We start from the raw sequence: 18442 nt of genomic DNA on the forward strand, positions 1-18442 counted from the left end.
TGTCGTGACAGGTAATGCCTAAATATTAATAACTAAGTGCGCTGTGGATCAAGCGACCTATGGCATAACTCAGATATGACTGGCTGCCAGAAACAGAGACAGGATGCGATGAAAAGAAGCCCTCCTGCAGTGGCTGTTTATATGAAACAGATCTGAAGGAGGACTGGGCTGGATGGCACAAAACGGACGGAGGTTCGGTACATTCGGTAAAGGATCCCACCGAGCCCCGAAGGCCCATAGAGATAGAGAGTAACCAAGCATTATTAAATAATTAAGCGTTATTTGCTGAGCACACACCAGCCATGGCCATCAACGCTGGGAATACAATAACCTGCTAAAAGCTATGCGTTCAACTTGGAACTCTTTGATTTTTCTTTACGAAACTGGTCCATAGGTATCTAATAAACATCGGAAATTAATTTTATAGAAGATAACATTTTAAAAAATACAACAAACTGAAAATAAAAACAGTTGTCTCATGAAGAACACCAATTTTTAGCAAAATTTTCTCCTCATTTCGGCACTCGGATCAAAAACACGAAAACAGATGGACGATATTGATGATAATCATTCTTCCCGGGGGCAGAATGAGCTTGATCATGCTCCTGAGATAAGGCATGGCCCAAGACACTACTACTCAGGTAAACATGAAACATCGAAAATGAGTGATGCGCTCACTTGTATAGTTCAAAAGAAAGCCGTGAAGAATTATGGGTTTAGATAATACTCAAGAATCTATTAATGCCACAAAAGTACACACCAAGGCACAACCTGGACTTCGACGATGGCTTGGTGGGATAATTCTTCCTCCGTAAAGAATGAAGGAAAGATTAGGTTTATTCGGAATTTGAGAGCTTATTCAGAAAAGTGAAGTCAGGCTACTTCTGTACCAAATCATAGGTCTCACATATTTCCCCAATGGTGGTGACAATGACGACACAGTGTTCCTTGTTAGTCTCCCCTCTTGATTCCAGTGCTTTCAATAAGGAGATATCCAGTTTGTGAACTATAGCATTAGCCAAATTTATACTCTGAGAATTGAGAAAAAGGTCCTTCAAAGTGAAATCTAGAAAAAAAAAAACTGATCATGTCTAAGAAATGTTCAACAGTGATGAAGGACAAGTAATGCGAAATTCTGAGTAATGGAACCACATGAAAAACACTGAGTACTGAAGATTAGCAGGCGTGGACCGAAAGAGCAGAAAACTGAATGTTGTGTGGCAATGGGTCAAAAAACCAACAGCATGAATAGCTAGGCTGGGTTCTGTACATACCCTAAAGGAGAGGAAGTAGAGCAAATACATTTCTATTACTTGAAGGTCAAGACAGTGAATCATGTTATCAGTTACTTGGTGATCACGTCTGAAAATCGTGTGGTTTCAAATTACTGACTTACGAAAAGTGGGAACATGAAAGTATAATTTAGATCATTCACAAGTATTCAATCTTCCTGGAGTTGTAAACATGTGCCAGAAATAAACGTTGATCTAGTTCTTTACAGACAATGTGAATTTGACTTGGAAGGCATTATAGCGTTTAATCTTTTAATATGCGTAGCCATTTTACAGTTTTCCATGTTTTGTTCTTAGAAACCTCTGAAGTAATTACACTGGGTATGTTGTTTAGTATTAAGTGTATGATCTCAATTTGCTGAGCAATTTTATACTGATGCTCATTCTACAGAGTGAAAAAGGATATTTGTCTTTCTCGCCGAGTTCACAAAGTCCTTGGATTTACCACCAACACGATCAAGAAAACACAACAAGTTCAATTCGTATGATATATATTTTAAGCGCATGATGAGAGCCGTACAGGCGAATAAAATCATTAGTATTCTTGAGTAGTAGTTTTAAAAATTAATATAGTGGTAATCATGTGTATACTTAAGCATTAGCTTTAATATACACATGACTAATAAGAAAGCTTTACAAACATTCAAAAAGCTTGAAGTAAAACAAGCCATATGCTAAATTTTGACAGGGAACTTCAGTACAGGGTAAGCACATCCCTTATGAAAATGTAAACGACATAATTTTATCAATTGTAAAATTTTGTCGGGGCTGAGGGTAAAAAATGTCGCATCAATTTGTCAGCTAAAGATATCAATAAACTGTCAACTAAGACGTCTTTTAAACAAAGACCTTACATCAAAACTAATTATTTTAAAGTCTTAATTTATGCAATCACGACACAACTTTTCAAGAAATCTGTATTATTCTTGATATGTGGCACAAATGGCTGAATGACACAGCTCCATTATTGAATTTTTACTACTCATATATCCCTTCCACTCTGTGTCTTTAATCCTAGCCCATTTTTAATAAGTGTTTTGATGTATACCCTTCTTCTCAACCTATTACGTATTTTTTCGCTTTTTTTTTTAAGCTAATGAACAAATATACTCCTACCAGTCCTTGTCTCACCATTATATCCATTAGCTCTTACTTTGCCATTTATGCTGCATTTCATGGGAACTCAGTATTTCTAACAATCAACTTCTTTCCCAAAAGCTTCGCACAACACTTCCCATCCCTATTTACCTATGCCTGCCAACCATCCTCCTCCTTTTCTGTCAGCTACCTTTTACATTCAAATCACCAAGCACCATCACCCTCTATCGTTCATCAAGCCTGGGTAGGTACAAATCAGACTTTCACAGAAGATTCCTCTATCTCTCTCACACTCTCAATCTTTTTCACTCCTTTTGACACTGAACACTTAATATTATGGCAAGTGTTTTCTTTCGCTTATCCTCACATTTATCCTAACTTTACAGTCACTACCCCTTCCCTGTTCTACTTCTTTTAACAAAGCTACATACCAATGCACAGGCGCACACGCACGCTCAAACCGCTATAATACTGGGAGTTAGATCAGCAAAAGCAATTAGTATTGGGTTTGGTCGTTCTATATTTGGTTGGATGACCACCAAGCAAATCCAGAGTGAGGCTAGCAGTCTACTCCTAAAAACTCGTAGGGTAACACTAGTACCTTCTCCTCTAAGGGAAAAAGTTGAATATATATATACATATATATATATATATATATATATATATATATATATATATATATATATATGAAAGCAATAAGTCGCTATATACCAATTCCAAAGTAGGGTAGAAGGGAACGGGGTTATCAATCGCAATCCAAAATACTTGCTGACACACTGAAGACCAACAAGCGGTATCTCACGGCTCCCCATCCCACCCCTCTCCCTCGGGCCTCTGCACTTCTTTTCTAAGTGTCTACGTAAAATCAGTTATTTATATATATATATATATATATATATATATATATATATATATATATATATATATAGAATTATTTTATTTGCGTGAAAGATCCAAACATTTCTGATGAGTTTGAGACTGCATTTATACCGCAGAAATAAAGACTTTACAAGTACGACGCTGAGGTAATCTCTTCCTTCCAAATTCTTGGATACGCAATAAATCCAAAGGGGTGTTACGTCACCAAAAATATTTTCTCGAAAGAGACGCCATCCGCGTTACGCTAGGAGTGCGTAATCAGTGTTAGCAAGCGCTAAGCAAAACGATTATTCGGTAACTATTCCTTGAGACATTTTGGTGACGCAATCAAACTTCGTGCAAAGATTCAACTACGTTGAAGCTTACGGAGAGCGAGATTGAATTTCTTTTTAATGAGCGGAAAGTAGAAGTGGTGGGAACAAAGGAAGATTATATATATATATATATATATATATATATATATATATATTTATATATATATATATATATATATATATATATATATTTACTGGTTAAATATATATATATATATATATATATATATATATATATATATATATATATATATATATATTTACTGGTCACTTTTTGGATACTTTTGTCATTACAAAGCTTATCCACAATAATACCTGGGTAAAAGGAACAGACAGCACATTAATACCTGGAAAAAGGGGCAGTCACAGCAGTAATATCTAGATAAAAGGGGCAGTCACAACAGTAGTACCTGGGTAGAAGGGACAGTCACCACAGTAATATCTGGATAAAAGGGACAGACAGAACAGTAATACCAGAATAAAAGGGACAGTCACCACAATAACATCTGCATAAAAGGGACAGTCACCACAGTAATACCTGGATAAAAGGGACAGTCACCACAGTAACTTCCGGATAAAAGTGACAGTCATCACAGTAATATCTGGATAAAAGGGACAGGAATACATGGATAAAAGGGACAGTCACCACAGTAATATCTGGATAAATGAGACAGTCGCCACAGTGATACCAGGATAAAAGGGACAGCCACCACAGTAATGCCTGGATAGAAGGGAGAGTCACTACAGTAATACGGCGATAAATGGGACAGACAGAACAGTAATATCTGGTTAAAGAAGACAGACAGTACAGCAGTACCAGGATAAAAGGGACAGTCACCACAGTAATACCTGGATAAAAGGGATAGACAGAACGGTAATACCTGGTTAAAGGGGACAGACAGCACAGTATTAACTGGTTAAAGGGAACAGACAGCATAGTAATATCTGGATAAAAGGGACAGTCACCACAGTAATATCTGGATAAAAGGGACAGACATTACAGTAATACCTGGCTAAAGGTGACAGACAGTACAGTAATACCTGTTTAAAGGTGTCAGGCAGTACAGTAATGCGTGGATAAAAGGGACAGTAACCACACTAATACCTGGATAAAAGGAATACGCAGAACAGTAATACATGGATAAAAGGGACAGTCACCACAGTAATAACTGGGTAAAAGGGACAGAAAGGACAGCAATACCTGGGTAAAAGGGACAGTCACCACAGTAATACCTGGATAAAAGGAATAAACAGAACGGTAATACATGGATAAAGGGACAGTCACAACAGTAATGCGTAGATAAAAGGGACAGTCACCACAGTATTACCTGGATAAAAGGTAATGTCCGTCAGTTCACATACGTCTGCTCGAAGGGTGAACGTTCGCATGAAAAAAGTAGAACTGTTAGTCGGACCTCAACACAAACCCCACCCTCCCCCCTTTTCCTTCTACCTATCCTACCCCTTCCCTATTCCCTCCCCCTACACGTAGACTGTCATTCAGAGTTTTCCCCGGCAGCGCCGGGTTGGTCAGCTAGAATATGTGTGTATGTGTGTATATGCGTGGGTATTTATATATATTAATTTATGAATTTCCTTAGTTCCAATGGTATAATTCTTTTTCATTCCTTATCTTTACCTAGAATATTTTCAGCGTGAGATAGTCCGCCTTTTAAAAACTATGTACCGTAAAATGTTAGTTAAGAACAGAGTAACTCCCATTCCCTATGGCTGCGCCACCCTTTGTAATGACCGATTATTTGCCAGTTGCGTAATTGAACGGTTGGATGCTGGCCCGCCTATTCTCACTGCTCTTTTCTCAAAGCAACTCATGTCAACTAATATATATGCTAATGTTTCCCGTACTGACTTTTGTTCATTTATTCTTTAGTGTAAACAAAACACGCAATGCGGTAGCCGATTGTAAACTCTTCTTCTTCCTATATTGCTGTAAGAAATTCATTTTTCTTTATCTAAACTCGTGTTTTCGAAATAAATCTCGCTTTAAAAGTTGTCTTCTTTCTTCAGTTGAGGTGCATTCTTTTTTCTTTGCCTTTTATCCTCAATCACCTTTCTCATTCTTACTGGAGCCTTCATTATTCTTATTTTTCTTCTTCAAATTCTTCCACATTTTTAATTTTCTTATTTATCTCAGTCCTCATTATATATTCGAAACCTTCCTGCTTCCAAGATACTGATGTGTGATATGGAAGGCACTAGTTGGTCTTTCTGTTTCTCCTTTAAAGACTTATTTCCGCTTATTTATCATTTTCTCCATCTTTTCAATCTGCAAAAACATACTTTTCTCATTCTTAATCACTTCCTTCTCTTCGCTCCTAAGTTACCCGGTAGCTCTTCTCCCCACCCTCTTCTTAGACAAACGCCCCCCACTCACACTTTCCCATGAGATAATCATCATCTTACTCAACTCGAAGCATCTTTCTATTTACATAACAACCCAGTGAAAAAAGTAGCAATTTACTGTACCGCCTCCTCTCACGGAAGGCAGCTACTATTTGTACGCTCATAATGGCTGTGAATGCTATAGTAGAATGAAGTCTTCGTCTTTACATTTTTCTTTCTTTCTTCTCACCTTTCAATGCATTTCAAATACGTGAGGCTCCTGCTTTATATTCCAACAGGAGATTGCTGTGTATTTTGAGGCATAGGCATTTGTCACGTATTGTCAAGAAAGTTTTTTTTAATCACCCATTTCTAATTTCTTTGTTTATCATCAATGCGTTTTTATGCTAAATCCGAATTCTTACATTCTCTTCGTTTTCCAACACATAATATTTGAACCTACTGCTCTAGTTTTTGTTTTCTGTAAAAGAAAACTACTGAAATGGCTATTTGTCTGTCCGTCCGCACTTTTTCTGTCCAGCCTCAGATGTTAAAAAGAACTGAGGCTAGAGGGCTGCAAATTGGTTCTAGCCTCAGTAGCTTTTATTTTATTCTAGGTTAAAGTTAGCCATAATCGTGCGTCTGGTAACGATATAGGACAGGCCTCCACCGGGTGCGGCTAAAAGTTTCATGGGCCGCGGCTCATACAGCATCATACGCTATAGCTTACAGAAAACTCGAATGCGCCGAAGAAACTCTGGCGCATTTTTACTTGTTTTATTTTATTTTAGGTATTCTGCATTCGAAAATGATGATGAAAATCTATCAGTTCTTGTTTCCATGTTAATAATGTAGACAAGAACATGTAGAAAAATGGTTTTTCCTGCCAGTGTCAACGTCTTGTAAACAAACCGATGACAGAAAACGCTGGCAGAGTCAATCCGGTCGTCTGAACAAGAGGTAAACCTCCCTGTCTATAGTGTTCTCCTCCGACCAAAAGTGGGCGGAGTCCGTCGGCCTCTCCGACCAGCTCGCAAGCTGCTGTTGCCAGGTTCGTGGCCGGAAGCCCCCGCGTCCATGGCTTGATCTTAAGATTTACTTCAGTTTCAACTAGACGCTGAAAGGGTAACATGGCAGCGACGTCGGCAGATGAGTTCTGGGAGGAGTTTGTTGAACATCGTAGGAAAGCGAAATGAGGCTTATGGTAATTAAGTTTAAAAATTACAGGAAAAGGATGCTTATTTATTTATTGAATTGAAACTTTACCCTGGTGACTGGTTTAAATATCCGTGAATGGACGAGAAGACCGGCATAGAATTATTATATATGGTCCCCCCTCCTCTAGAAATAAAAAGCACACTTGTACGAGAACGCTAATATCACTGTACGAGAGGTTGCTGGCTTCACTTCGCTTCGGCGCCACTAGTTTCTTTGGGGCATGTAATCCCAGAGACATGTAAAGCTATTATTCAAAATATGCAACAGGAATTTACAAAGGTAAAAAGTATCTATGTTGCTTACACAGCATCCTGCATAGTCTAGCGGTATACAGTGTAGTATACAGTAGGTCTATGATCCACTAAAGCAGATTAGGCCCTTAAACCTACGTTTCTGTAGTCAAGTAAGAGTACAAGTTTCAACTTTTTTGTACAAATACAAGGAAAATTGAAATATTATTCAAAAATATTATCATAAACTTTTATTTTATATACGGAAAATAACAATGTAATTTGAACAATAGTACTAATACACACACACATATATATAGGCTATATGTATATGTGTATGTTAGTACGGTAATTAAACCAGTCGCCAGGGTAAAGTTTCAATTCATTAAATGAATAAGCGTGAGATCATCCATTTCTCTTCTTCAACCATAGTTTAATCCAGGTTCTCCTTTTTCGCTGGAGATTTTTCCAATATCTGCTACATGAGCGCAGTCTATAGCGTCATCACTGAGCGGAGCTGATAAGTCTTAACTCTACTTGGTTTTGGCAAACTGAAGTGAACCCGAACGTCTTTCGGCAACGCGGATACCGGAGTTCGAACGGAACCTGATCCGCCGGTCGTAACGTCTATGGGTCCGTTCAGGCTTTGGAACGGTGCTTTGGGAAAATTGTTCTTAGAATGACAAAACGATAAAAATAGCTGCGGAATCGAAAGGCATTAGCCTAGCCTTTTAGCTTTTCCTAGATTCTTGTCCTTGTTACCATTCCTGAAGGCTATTTTTTCCTTAGCACTGGTATAGGCCTATAAGCCTAGCCTAGGCTCCCAAACTTCATTTTCTTACTGTTTCCAGTCTGTGAGACATATCGTTCGATAAAAACAAATTAAACCAGGATTGGTCACGCATATGAAAGAGATAAATAAAAGAATAGTAGAAGTTGTTTTCTACGGACGTTTCTGAGTTTCGTTGAGAAACCAAGTTTGACATAAAGCATCTTATGAAACAACTCAATGCTGCCTCTTCATATCCAAACCTGAAGAAAAATTAATGTCACGGACAGTTTCCTACAGACCTACCTACTGGAAAGGATTTTTAATGACTGACAAAAGCAGCAAGTGTCCTTATGCCTTACGGCCTCATTTCAAAGAAGAGACCATAACACAACCAGTATAGGCCTACATACAATAGTAAGAGCAAGATTTTTATATTTATACTCTCCGGCATATATAAGATGAACTCTATTTCAAAACTGAAATCGCCACTGAATTCATGTGCCACAGACATAATTATATTGAAAATATATGACGACTAACAGAAAAAGCGTATCTACTGTTAACAAGACATTTATCTGCTAAGCATAAAATTATGGGTAAATAAATTCCGTAGGTTTGTTTACCTGTGAAATGTTATCCTGGTATTTTTCTAAGAATTCATGTGACCATCTGATGTAATTATAAGCACCACGATGAAGATAGTGAACAAAAAAATTCGCAGGACACAAAGCACCTATTAAATTTTCTCTGTTCCCGAGGGTTTGAAGCCGGCTGACACCATGCTGCGTAGTAGGCTACATACCAGTAACATTTCTCTAGCTAATGATGACCCTTTATGTTGTGGAGAATCGTGGCAGTTACTCTTGTAAATAAAAAAAAAAAAATACCTACTTTTCTAGACAGTCTTTATGCTGGAATGATTTTCAGTCCTCTTAGCCTGTTAAGCGTCACCAACGGCATATCCACATCAAACCGCCTTCTACGGAGTGGCACGTTTACTCACTTCCAAGGCTGGTGCCCTACTGATCAAGTAATCAAGAGTTCAGAATCGGATTTACTCTCATGCAAATTGTACGAACACCATTTGGTAACACTATGAGCTTAATTAGGGGTAAACGGTAAACGATTGATTTCTTTTTCTTTTGATCCCATTTATCTCTCATGAAGAAGAAGAAGAATGAGCGTCCAGCGAGAGAAATATCTTTTGCCTGAAGAGATATTATCACCGCTCGACGTACAGACTGATGGCGACTACGAGACTCAGAGCAGCAAGCAGCTCAGAAGCCTCTAACATAGACTGAATGAGACTGATCTAATTCTGAAGAAAACCATAATTTTGATTCGAGCATCGCTTGCCAAGTTACTGGACGGTAACCGATAAGGAGAGGAGTCCCTTTACTTTTCGTTCACCCAAAACTGAAGTTTGTTGTTCACGATATAAGGGAAACCCCGTGGAGTTTTTTTTAGAAGATTTTTTGATGGCGAAGTCATGGAGCATATTGTTACAGTAACAAATGGATTTGTCAACCAATTTCTAGATGAACAAATAGAAAGTTTGCCTACAATATCACGTGTACTAAAATGGTATGAAACAAACGTAAATGAAATAAAACAATTCATTGCTAACTGGCTCTGTTTCAGGGAATGGCATACGAAAGAATAGGCCTAATTGTTTTCCCGTATATGCTGGTAATCTTTAGGATATAAAAATGCAAAATAAACTCTTTCATCTTTTCTTATACAACATTATTTATTATTTGTTATGCAAAAACCAATATTAATGTAATGACAAACACCACAATGTAGCGGTAGGTTCTGATGGCACCAGAACTTGCTCCAAAACTAGTTAGTTTGTTTAGATAAGTTAGTTTACACCGGCAACTTGGAGTAAAGGCTGATTCACATTATACCATCACGTCACCGACACATCACGTCACGGCACCGTCCCATCAGCCGTGCCTTGTATTCACACTATCCATCACGATCCCGTTCAGTTCGTGCCCAACCTCAGCGACTCACAGATTTAGCGGTAAGAAACTTGCATAAGCACCGTCACGTCCTGTCAAAATATTCTTTCCAAGAAAACGTGTCGTGATGTGACGGTGGATGCCCTGTGCTCGATGGTGACGTGACGTGATGGTGTGAACAAGTCCACTTGATTACATGTAAGAAATTCTCATGTACTTTGACGTGACGTGACGTGTCGGTGACGTGCTGTTATAATGTGGATCAGCCTTAATGTGTGAAAGGAATTAGGAGGCCTGATGAGAACCTCTGGCCTCTCCAACCAATTGAGACGACTTCCCGATGGGATAGTGGTAGGGAAGCTGGTTTTGCGCCATGCTATGGGAATGCTTCTCTGGTGTTCATGGTTGATTGGCTGCGTATCTCCCATGTGAGCCGAGTAACTGAATACGATGGCACTCGGGGCAGTCTTGACGATCGCCTGACGACGAGGTGGCTCAAGGTAACCCTCAGTTCTAGCTCCTCAGGACGCCTCGTCCAGGGGCTGGGGTCCTGATCGATGATGTCATTGTCATTTGTCATGTGACCTTCCCCTCCGGAGGGAAGCATTCCGAGAAAAAGACATTTTGCCCCAAATCACACTCCTAAATACTGATAATTATAATACTAAAGAGCTGAATATTGTTTTTTTTTATTTCATATTATTAATTTGTTGGCGTTTAGAACTACTAAGGCTGGCCGCAGGTTTCATCAACGCTTAGTTTTAAAAAGCAGGAGTGCTAACACTGCGCTTAAAACGCTCCACATTTATCTCAGAGGGCGCTGCGCGGAGAGGCGCGCGTCATGATCACCTTCCCCGTAAAGAGTATTCACAAATTACGTAACGCCTCTTTGGTTAAATAACATCACAAGAACAGGTATTAATAAACTTGTAACAAATCTTATGGGTCTGATGCGAAGGCAGCGGGCTTAAATGAGGCACCAAAGTTAAACGAGAGAGAGAGAGAGAGATCCAGGGTTGAATAGATGTTCGCAACGCCGAGTACCCATGTTACTGCAGCATTACTGCAGCTAACGCAATCCCCTCTCTGGACGCTTATTACACACGTACTTAAGTATGCATACGCCAAGTACGCGATGATTGTAATCGTGCCGCATTGTGTGAGAAGAGCCGAGAAGAGTTATCAGAGTTAAGTAACGCGCGCTTTACTTACATACGCAACCAGATCACACTTTGTTTTTTACCCATAATTCTGTTTCGCAACGTGTGACGAACACCGTGCGTCTTCCCTGATTTAGATCTAAGTATGAGAATTTGGGGCTTTAAGTGCAGGGGACGGTTTCCCCCGCCCGGGCTGTTTTATGTGACGGAAACTGTTATCGCTCTCTCTCTCTCTCTCTCTCTCATATATATGTATTAGCTAATAGAAAAATAGACATGGAGAATGAATCTAATCATGAATATACAGAAAAAGAAATTGCAAATAGGTAAAGGTGCTTTCTAGTATAATTATATCCTCCGTGTACTGCCGGGAAGGCCCTTACAAAGTTCCTTAGTGAAACAGAATACATTTCATTCTACACAACCGCTTTTGGCAATGTTGCAACCCGTATTTGCAACGACGACCAGCCCATCCTCTCATCTTCTAGTCTGTGGCGTCGAAAATAGAAGGTTTGGTTAGTGCTAAATGTTGCTCGACCAGAGAAAAAGTACGCCTCCAACAAGTAAACATCAGACGGGCATTTACGAGGCTATAATAGCCTTCCATTTACTCTGGCTAGTCAAATACTCTCTCTCTCTCTCTCTCTCTCTCTCTCTCTCTCTCTCTCTCTCTCTCTCTCTCTGATGAGGTGTTTAAATTTAGAATACTCTGCGATAAGAAGCATATCTTTTAAATTTTGAAAGAGAGACCTAACAGAGTTTTGTCAATGTTACAAAGAGCTTCACTTCAGCACCCTGGTATCAGATGCATACTCCTGAGTCAGTGATAGGAATCCGCTGGCAGTCAATTGAGCTACTCACTTGGAAATATGAGAAAACGATCCATAGCTTAGTTCAGTCGAGCCAGACTGAACATTGAACGAAAGAGGACTATGGACTGTATTCTACGTCCCGTAAGATGAACATAAAATTTAGATCAGTAGGGACTAACAAAAATTATTGTTGGGTACAAACTTTTCACTTCAGCCTTAAAAAACTGCACGACGTGCTAATACCAAGAAAATGAGATTGCCCATGAACGAACGAATAGAAGGAATAATAAGCAATAAAAGTTTAGAAGGATTATGAAAGAGAAAAAAGAGAAAAAGAACATTTTAGCTGACATGAAATAGACAACTAAGAGGAAATAAACATTATTATTATTATTATTATTAGCTGAAACCTATTCATATGGAATAGGTCCACAGGGGCCACTGACTTGAAATTCAAGCTTCCAAAGAATGTGGTGTTAATTAGGAAGAAGTAAGAGGAGGTATAAAAGGATTACGTTAGTCTTTTAATAGTTCTTGAGAGATCATTCCTTCCTTCACTCCCCATAAAGCAAAATTAAGCCGTTCGTTCTCTAAAACTGATCTTGCAGAATTATCCGTATTCCTTGAGGTTTTACGGAACGGGAGAGTACCTAGTTTCTTGTACCTGAGGGACTGAAGATCACCGCCAAGCGATGAAATCAGTCGTTTTGTAATCGCTAAGATCTTCAGCGCGCTTAATCTGGTTATCTTTAATTACGCAACGTTTTGTCTGCGTTGCGCGAATCATTGGAAACTTTGGTGCCCTCAGTATATTTTTGTGAATTTGTACTAAGAATGAATGTTTTTTTGACACAATAAACCCGTCAGAAGTCATGAAGAAAACACATAGGCCTACTCCGATTTTAGTTTTAAGTAAAAGAAACCACTGAGATGGCTTCTTGTCAGTCCGTCCGCCCTCAGATCTTAAAAACTACTGAGGCTAGAGGGCTGCTCATCGATACGTTGATCATCCACCCTCCAATCTTCAAACATACCAAATTGCAGCCTCCACCCACAGTAGTTTTTACCATGATCGTGCGTCTGGCGCCGCTATAGGCGTCAACAACACGGACCACCACCGGGCTGTGGCTGAAAGTTTCATGGGCCGCGGCTGAGATTTTCATGGGCCGTGGCTGAGAGTTCCATGCAGCATTATACGCTGTACAGAAAACTCGATTGCGCCGAAGAAACTTCGGCGTATGTTTTACTTTTTTTTTTTTTTTTTTGGTTAATGCCTCTCTCGACACTGAATCAGAATTGACGATGCTGAAGCCACCTCGAATTGAACTGTCGGAAATAGTAAATGAACAGAAATAATGAACAGAGGAATAAGAACCGCCTGCTTGAACGAACCCAGCATTTTATCATTTATTTTGACAGCTAACCCGAGAGAGAGAGAGAGAGAGAAAGAGAGAGAGAGAGAGAGAGAGAGAGAGAGAGAGAGAGAGAGAGAGAGAGTAGTAAGTTACTTGATCTCCTGCAAAGACTGAGTAGGGTTCATCTAGGGCCCAAAGAGTGAATTTGGGTATTCCGTGCTAGAGTGACCTTCGACATGGCTTTCCTATGTTATTACTTTCGTCGTTATCAGCCCCTCCTGACCCTTTCTAAAACCGACGAAGGCTTCGTCAGGCGCGGTGTTCTCTACAACTCTTCCGTCCACGTCTAGACGGATGTTCAATTTGGCGAAGGACAGACTCAGCCAGACATTGGGAAAGGTGATGGCTGCCTTGTGAGCATTTATCCTGTGCTCAGAAACGCACACACTCATATGTATATATAAATACATATATATTTACGTATATATGTGTGTGTGGTGTGTGTGTGCATGTATAATTTGCAGTAGTCACAACGTACAGTACTCATAACCTGCCGATTTCTTCACACTTGCTTGGGTACATTTGTCGCTTCAAAGACTACAAGCGTATCCAAAATGTGTGAAGAAAGCGGTGAGTTAAGATGAAATTTGGCCTATTAAAGTACATATATATCTGGGAAAAAGTGGCAGTTGATTATATGTATGTATGTATGTATATATATATATATATATATATATATATATATATATATATATATATATATATATATATAAACAAAGAAGCTCCAGTACGCCGTTAACGTCCCGCTCATAAGCCTTTCACAAGAAATATTGCATAAGCATCAGGTGTTGACGCGAATTGCGTCAATTCGCGCAGAGGTTGTGCTTTCCCATCAGTGATTCAAAGGCCGTACCGTAACGGCAGGTAACCAGCTGCCGAAATAGCTGAATGATTTCCTTTTCTGCGTTTTGCCGTCATAGTAGAGCTTTATTGTTCTTTTTTTTTCTTTAGTGTTGTCTATGAATTTGAGTATTTTCTTTCATTTTGCTCTAATAATCAAATGATTTCCTTTTATTTATCTTTGACCAAAATTCATTTTTTGACACTGCCGCCTAATCGAATAACCTCCTTTGCTCAGTCTTGTGATTGCTTTGGATGAATACTTTATTTTGCTGTAAACCCCTTGTGAATTTTCCCTTCATTCCAGTTTGTCACAAATGCTGAATAACTTCTTTCATCAAATTTGCAACCAAATTCGAATGGATTTTCAAAAACATTTTGTCTTATTTTCCTCCAAAATCGAATGACATTTGTTCTGTTTTCAGTACAAAAAATCCCTTTGATTCTTGAACAGTGTTTATGCACTTGTAGTGATCCTCTGTTGTTGTGAATAAATTTACGCAAATGCCTTGAAAATGAAAGAGCGAGAGAGAGAGAGAGAGAGAGAGAGAGAGAGAGAGAGAGAGAGAGAGAGAGAGGTTACAGGTGCTCGTTTCAAACCTCAGTCACGTTATTATCCTAAGGTACGGCCAATTACTGACGTTCACAGGAAAGGAAATAATTGCAGTTTACCATTGTTGGCCTCCCTACTGTATTCTAGGGAATGTCCCTGTTCCCTTGTCCCTTTCCGTTTCCCTGTCTCTCTCTCTCTCTCTCTCTCTCTCTCTCTCTCTCTCTCCCTCTCTCTCTCCCCAAAAATTGTTTACCTCCCTCTGTAACAACAACCAAAGTCGTATTACTTTTTATTTAGTTTTTTTTTTTAGTAATCGGCTCATAAGCAAAGAGACATGGTACACAATAACTCATAGCTATAACACTTAATCAGTGGACGATCATTTAAGAAATTCTAAGACCTCACAGCATGTAGTCAAACTCCTTTGCAAATATATCTTGTATAAGCAAATTCATTGGTGATAATAACCACCTTTGAAGAAAATGACCGTGCACGCAACCTTAGTAAAAATTCATTGATCAGTCACTCATATATAAAAATGTCGGCAGGAATTTTTAGAAAATAATTCCTCATAAGTTTCCTGACATCATTATTATTCCCATTCGTGAAAGGTTGTGAGGTTACACTTTACCCCATGAAAGCGTTGATTGTCATTATTATTATTAATTTTCAGTTCCAGGACAACATCAGGAGCCTAAATCACGTTAAAAAGTATGTTTTTTCACGTTAAAAAGTATGTTTTTTCACGTTAAAAAGTATGTTTTTCACGTTAAAAGTATGTTATTTTACGCTAAAAAGTATGTTTTTTTCACGTTAAAAAGTATGTTTTTTCACTTTTTTTCACGTTAAAAAGTATGTTTTTTCACGTTAAAAAGTATGTTTTTCACGTTAAAAAGTATGTTTTTCACGTTAAAAAGTATGTTTTTTCAAGTTAAAAAGTATGTTTTTCACGTAAAAAAGTATGTTTTTTCACGTTAAAAATTGTTTTTTCACGTTAAAGAATATGTTTTTTCACGTTAAAAAGTATGTTTTTCACGTTAAAAAGTATGTTTTTCACGTCAAAAAGTATGTTTTTTCACGTCAAAAAGTATGTTTTCTCACGTTAAAAAGTATGTTTTATTCCAACTTCGTAAAAATACTAACAAAACCTTATTCTTCGATCTGGAGGTTTACCCTTTAGTACAGAATGATACGGAACTGTTCAAACAGAACAGCTGTAAAAAAATGACATTACACTGCATAGCAACTTGCACGTAGCGGAATGCTCACAGGTGGAAAAAAATTAAGTGACGAAGAGAAGAGAAACTGAATCAAATCTTGACGAAATTTCAAAATAAACACCTGCATATGTATGAATACATACATGATAGCTGAGAAATAACTAGAAACATGCAGTGCCTGATACTTGAAGGAAATGTTGTACCAATGCTATGAAAATCTATAAAATATCAATAAGCCTCCAGTGAACAAGGCGATTCAAATTATTAAGGTATACGATGTAATATGGCGACAAAATTTTTGTTCTTCCACTATTTGTTTAAGAAGCGTAATTATTACTGTAATAAAGAAATACCATCACGTACCTTGCCCTTGCATCACAGATGGAATGGCACGGCACAGAGAAAAAGTAGTGTCATTTATATTATATTATTCTCACTAGTATCCTTATTATTTATATTGCAATTTATTGAGACCACCAAGTCATAATGCTAAAGTTTCACGTGGCTAACCCGAAAGGTATTTTCTTAATAAAAATGTGTAAATTGGGGAAATCTGCAGAAGTTGGACAAAAGCAAGATGTAAGTGGAAATCCCCTAAGGGAATTAATAGTATTATTATAAAGCGAAAGATTAAAAAAAATAATAAAATATTATTATTATTATAACATATTTAGAATTTGGAACCATTCATGTAGATCAATTCTAAAAGCCCAGTGTCCAAAAAACCAAACTTCCAACAAACAGAACGCTCAGCTACAACGCTCCGACCTTATAGCAGCGGTACATGAGAATGGGCATCAACAAGCGTTCTGTGTACACAGCAAGAGTAATACAAGTTTTCTACCGAACTCAGCTAGCTTCTCTCTGGGAGAATTATGATTGCTAAAAATGTTGGAGAGACCATTATGGTGCTTCCGAAGGCAGATAACTCCGACATTCTCCTAGCTTCTCTCTGGGAGAATTATGATTGCCTGAAAATGTTGAGGAGACCATTATGGTACTTCCGAAGGCAGATAACTCCGACAACATTCTCCCACTTGTTTGTATAACAAGAATACTTCAAATGCCTACTATTTTTAGCACGAAGGGCATGTACAGGGTCACTAAGTCACTACCTTGGTGCCATTTGAAACAGCGTATGAATACCAAATCTGAAGTCTATCTCTTGTAGTTCAAAAGTCATGCCCAAAGTTACAGTTGTGCTTTGGCTAACATGATCAGTCCCATCATATACATCTACGCATGATGGTCTACCTGCGTATCGAATTTGACTGAAGTCCCATCGTCTTTGCAGGAGGATTCCTGATGATAATTCACGTGTGACAGATACACTGATTGCTAGACAAACTGACAAACCGATGATCTCCCTTCATGCACATCTACGCATGACGGTCTATCTTTGAACCGAGTGTGATTGAAATCCCTTCAACCGTGTAGAAGGAGTTACGTTGACGAGGTAAGTCTGACAAAAACACTGACGAAAAGTCAAGCAGACAAAGGCTGGTGGACAAACCGAGAGATAAATACAGTTCCACCCCTACGCCCATCGCCAACACATAACTTCTTTTTTTTTTTTTTGTAGGGGATTAACTCCTATGGTTCAAAAGTTATGGCCAAGGTTACTGTTACGTAAGTAACAGACGACACATAAACAAACTTGCAGACGAATGATCTCATTTCATGCACATCTGTGCATGATGGTCAACCTTTCAGATTTGACTGAAATCCCGTCTCCCATGTAGGAGTTGTGATGACAAGGTAAGCGTGATAATCACACTAATGGACAGAAAAGGAAGACAGTTGGACAAATAAGAGGGAAAACTCCATATCACTCCGGCTTTTTGAGTATAGGACTAATCAAACTGCCAGGAAAACTGCTCCACAGTTTAATGTGCAAAGAGAAAGGAAGACCTTAAATAGCAAGTTTTTATCATTCCAGTCAATCATTTCTTCTAAGCTGCTCTTCAGAAGGACAGAGAATTCAAAAGATGATAAAGAAATATTCATTAAACAGAACCAGTCACTTTGCTGCTAAAGGTTCTCGAAAAATATCGAAGTGTTTGCTTTCTTATGTGAGTTTCAAACTTTGCTTGTATCACGTTATTTTCTCTGGAATGCATTTCCTAATTTTCCTTGCTTATTCTTTCCTCCTTTGGGTGTTGAACGACAGTTTCGGGAAACACTTTTTTGGTAGAGAAGGTGGGCGGTAAACTTTTTTGGATACCGTTACCATTTTTCGGTCTTATGACGTAAGGCATGAGATGACTGTTGCTACATTATAACTTGGGCTATTTTTGCCAGAGTTGCTGTAGTTACTGTCAAAATTGCT

The 18442-nt window shown here is 38.5% G+C and overlaps 1 protein-coding gene across 1 annotated transcript in view; it reads right to left on the minus strand.

Moving 5' to 3' along the window:
* The window catches only part of LOC136848534 (uncharacterized), a 292734-nt gene extending 283239 nt beyond the window's left edge, over nt 1-9495 (minus strand). Inside the window, exons 1-2 of the mRNA XM_067120804.1 lie at nt 9439-9495; nt 8770-8940 (exon numbers count right to left, since the gene is read on the minus strand). Of these exons, the coding sequence (XP_066976905.1) occupies nt 8770-8940; nt 9439-9495 (228 nt within the window). The remainder of the gene's footprint in view (nt 1-8769; nt 8941-9438) is intronic.
* Nucleotides 9496-18442: the final 8947 nt, after the last annotated feature.

Source organism: Macrobrachium rosenbergii, chromosome 19 (genome assembly GCF_040412425.1).
Source record: "Macrobrachium rosenbergii isolate ZJJX-2024 chromosome 19, ASM4041242v1, whole genome shotgun sequence".
Classification (NCBI taxonomy): domain Eukaryota; kingdom Metazoa; phylum Arthropoda; class Malacostraca; order Decapoda; family Palaemonidae; genus Macrobrachium; species Macrobrachium rosenbergii.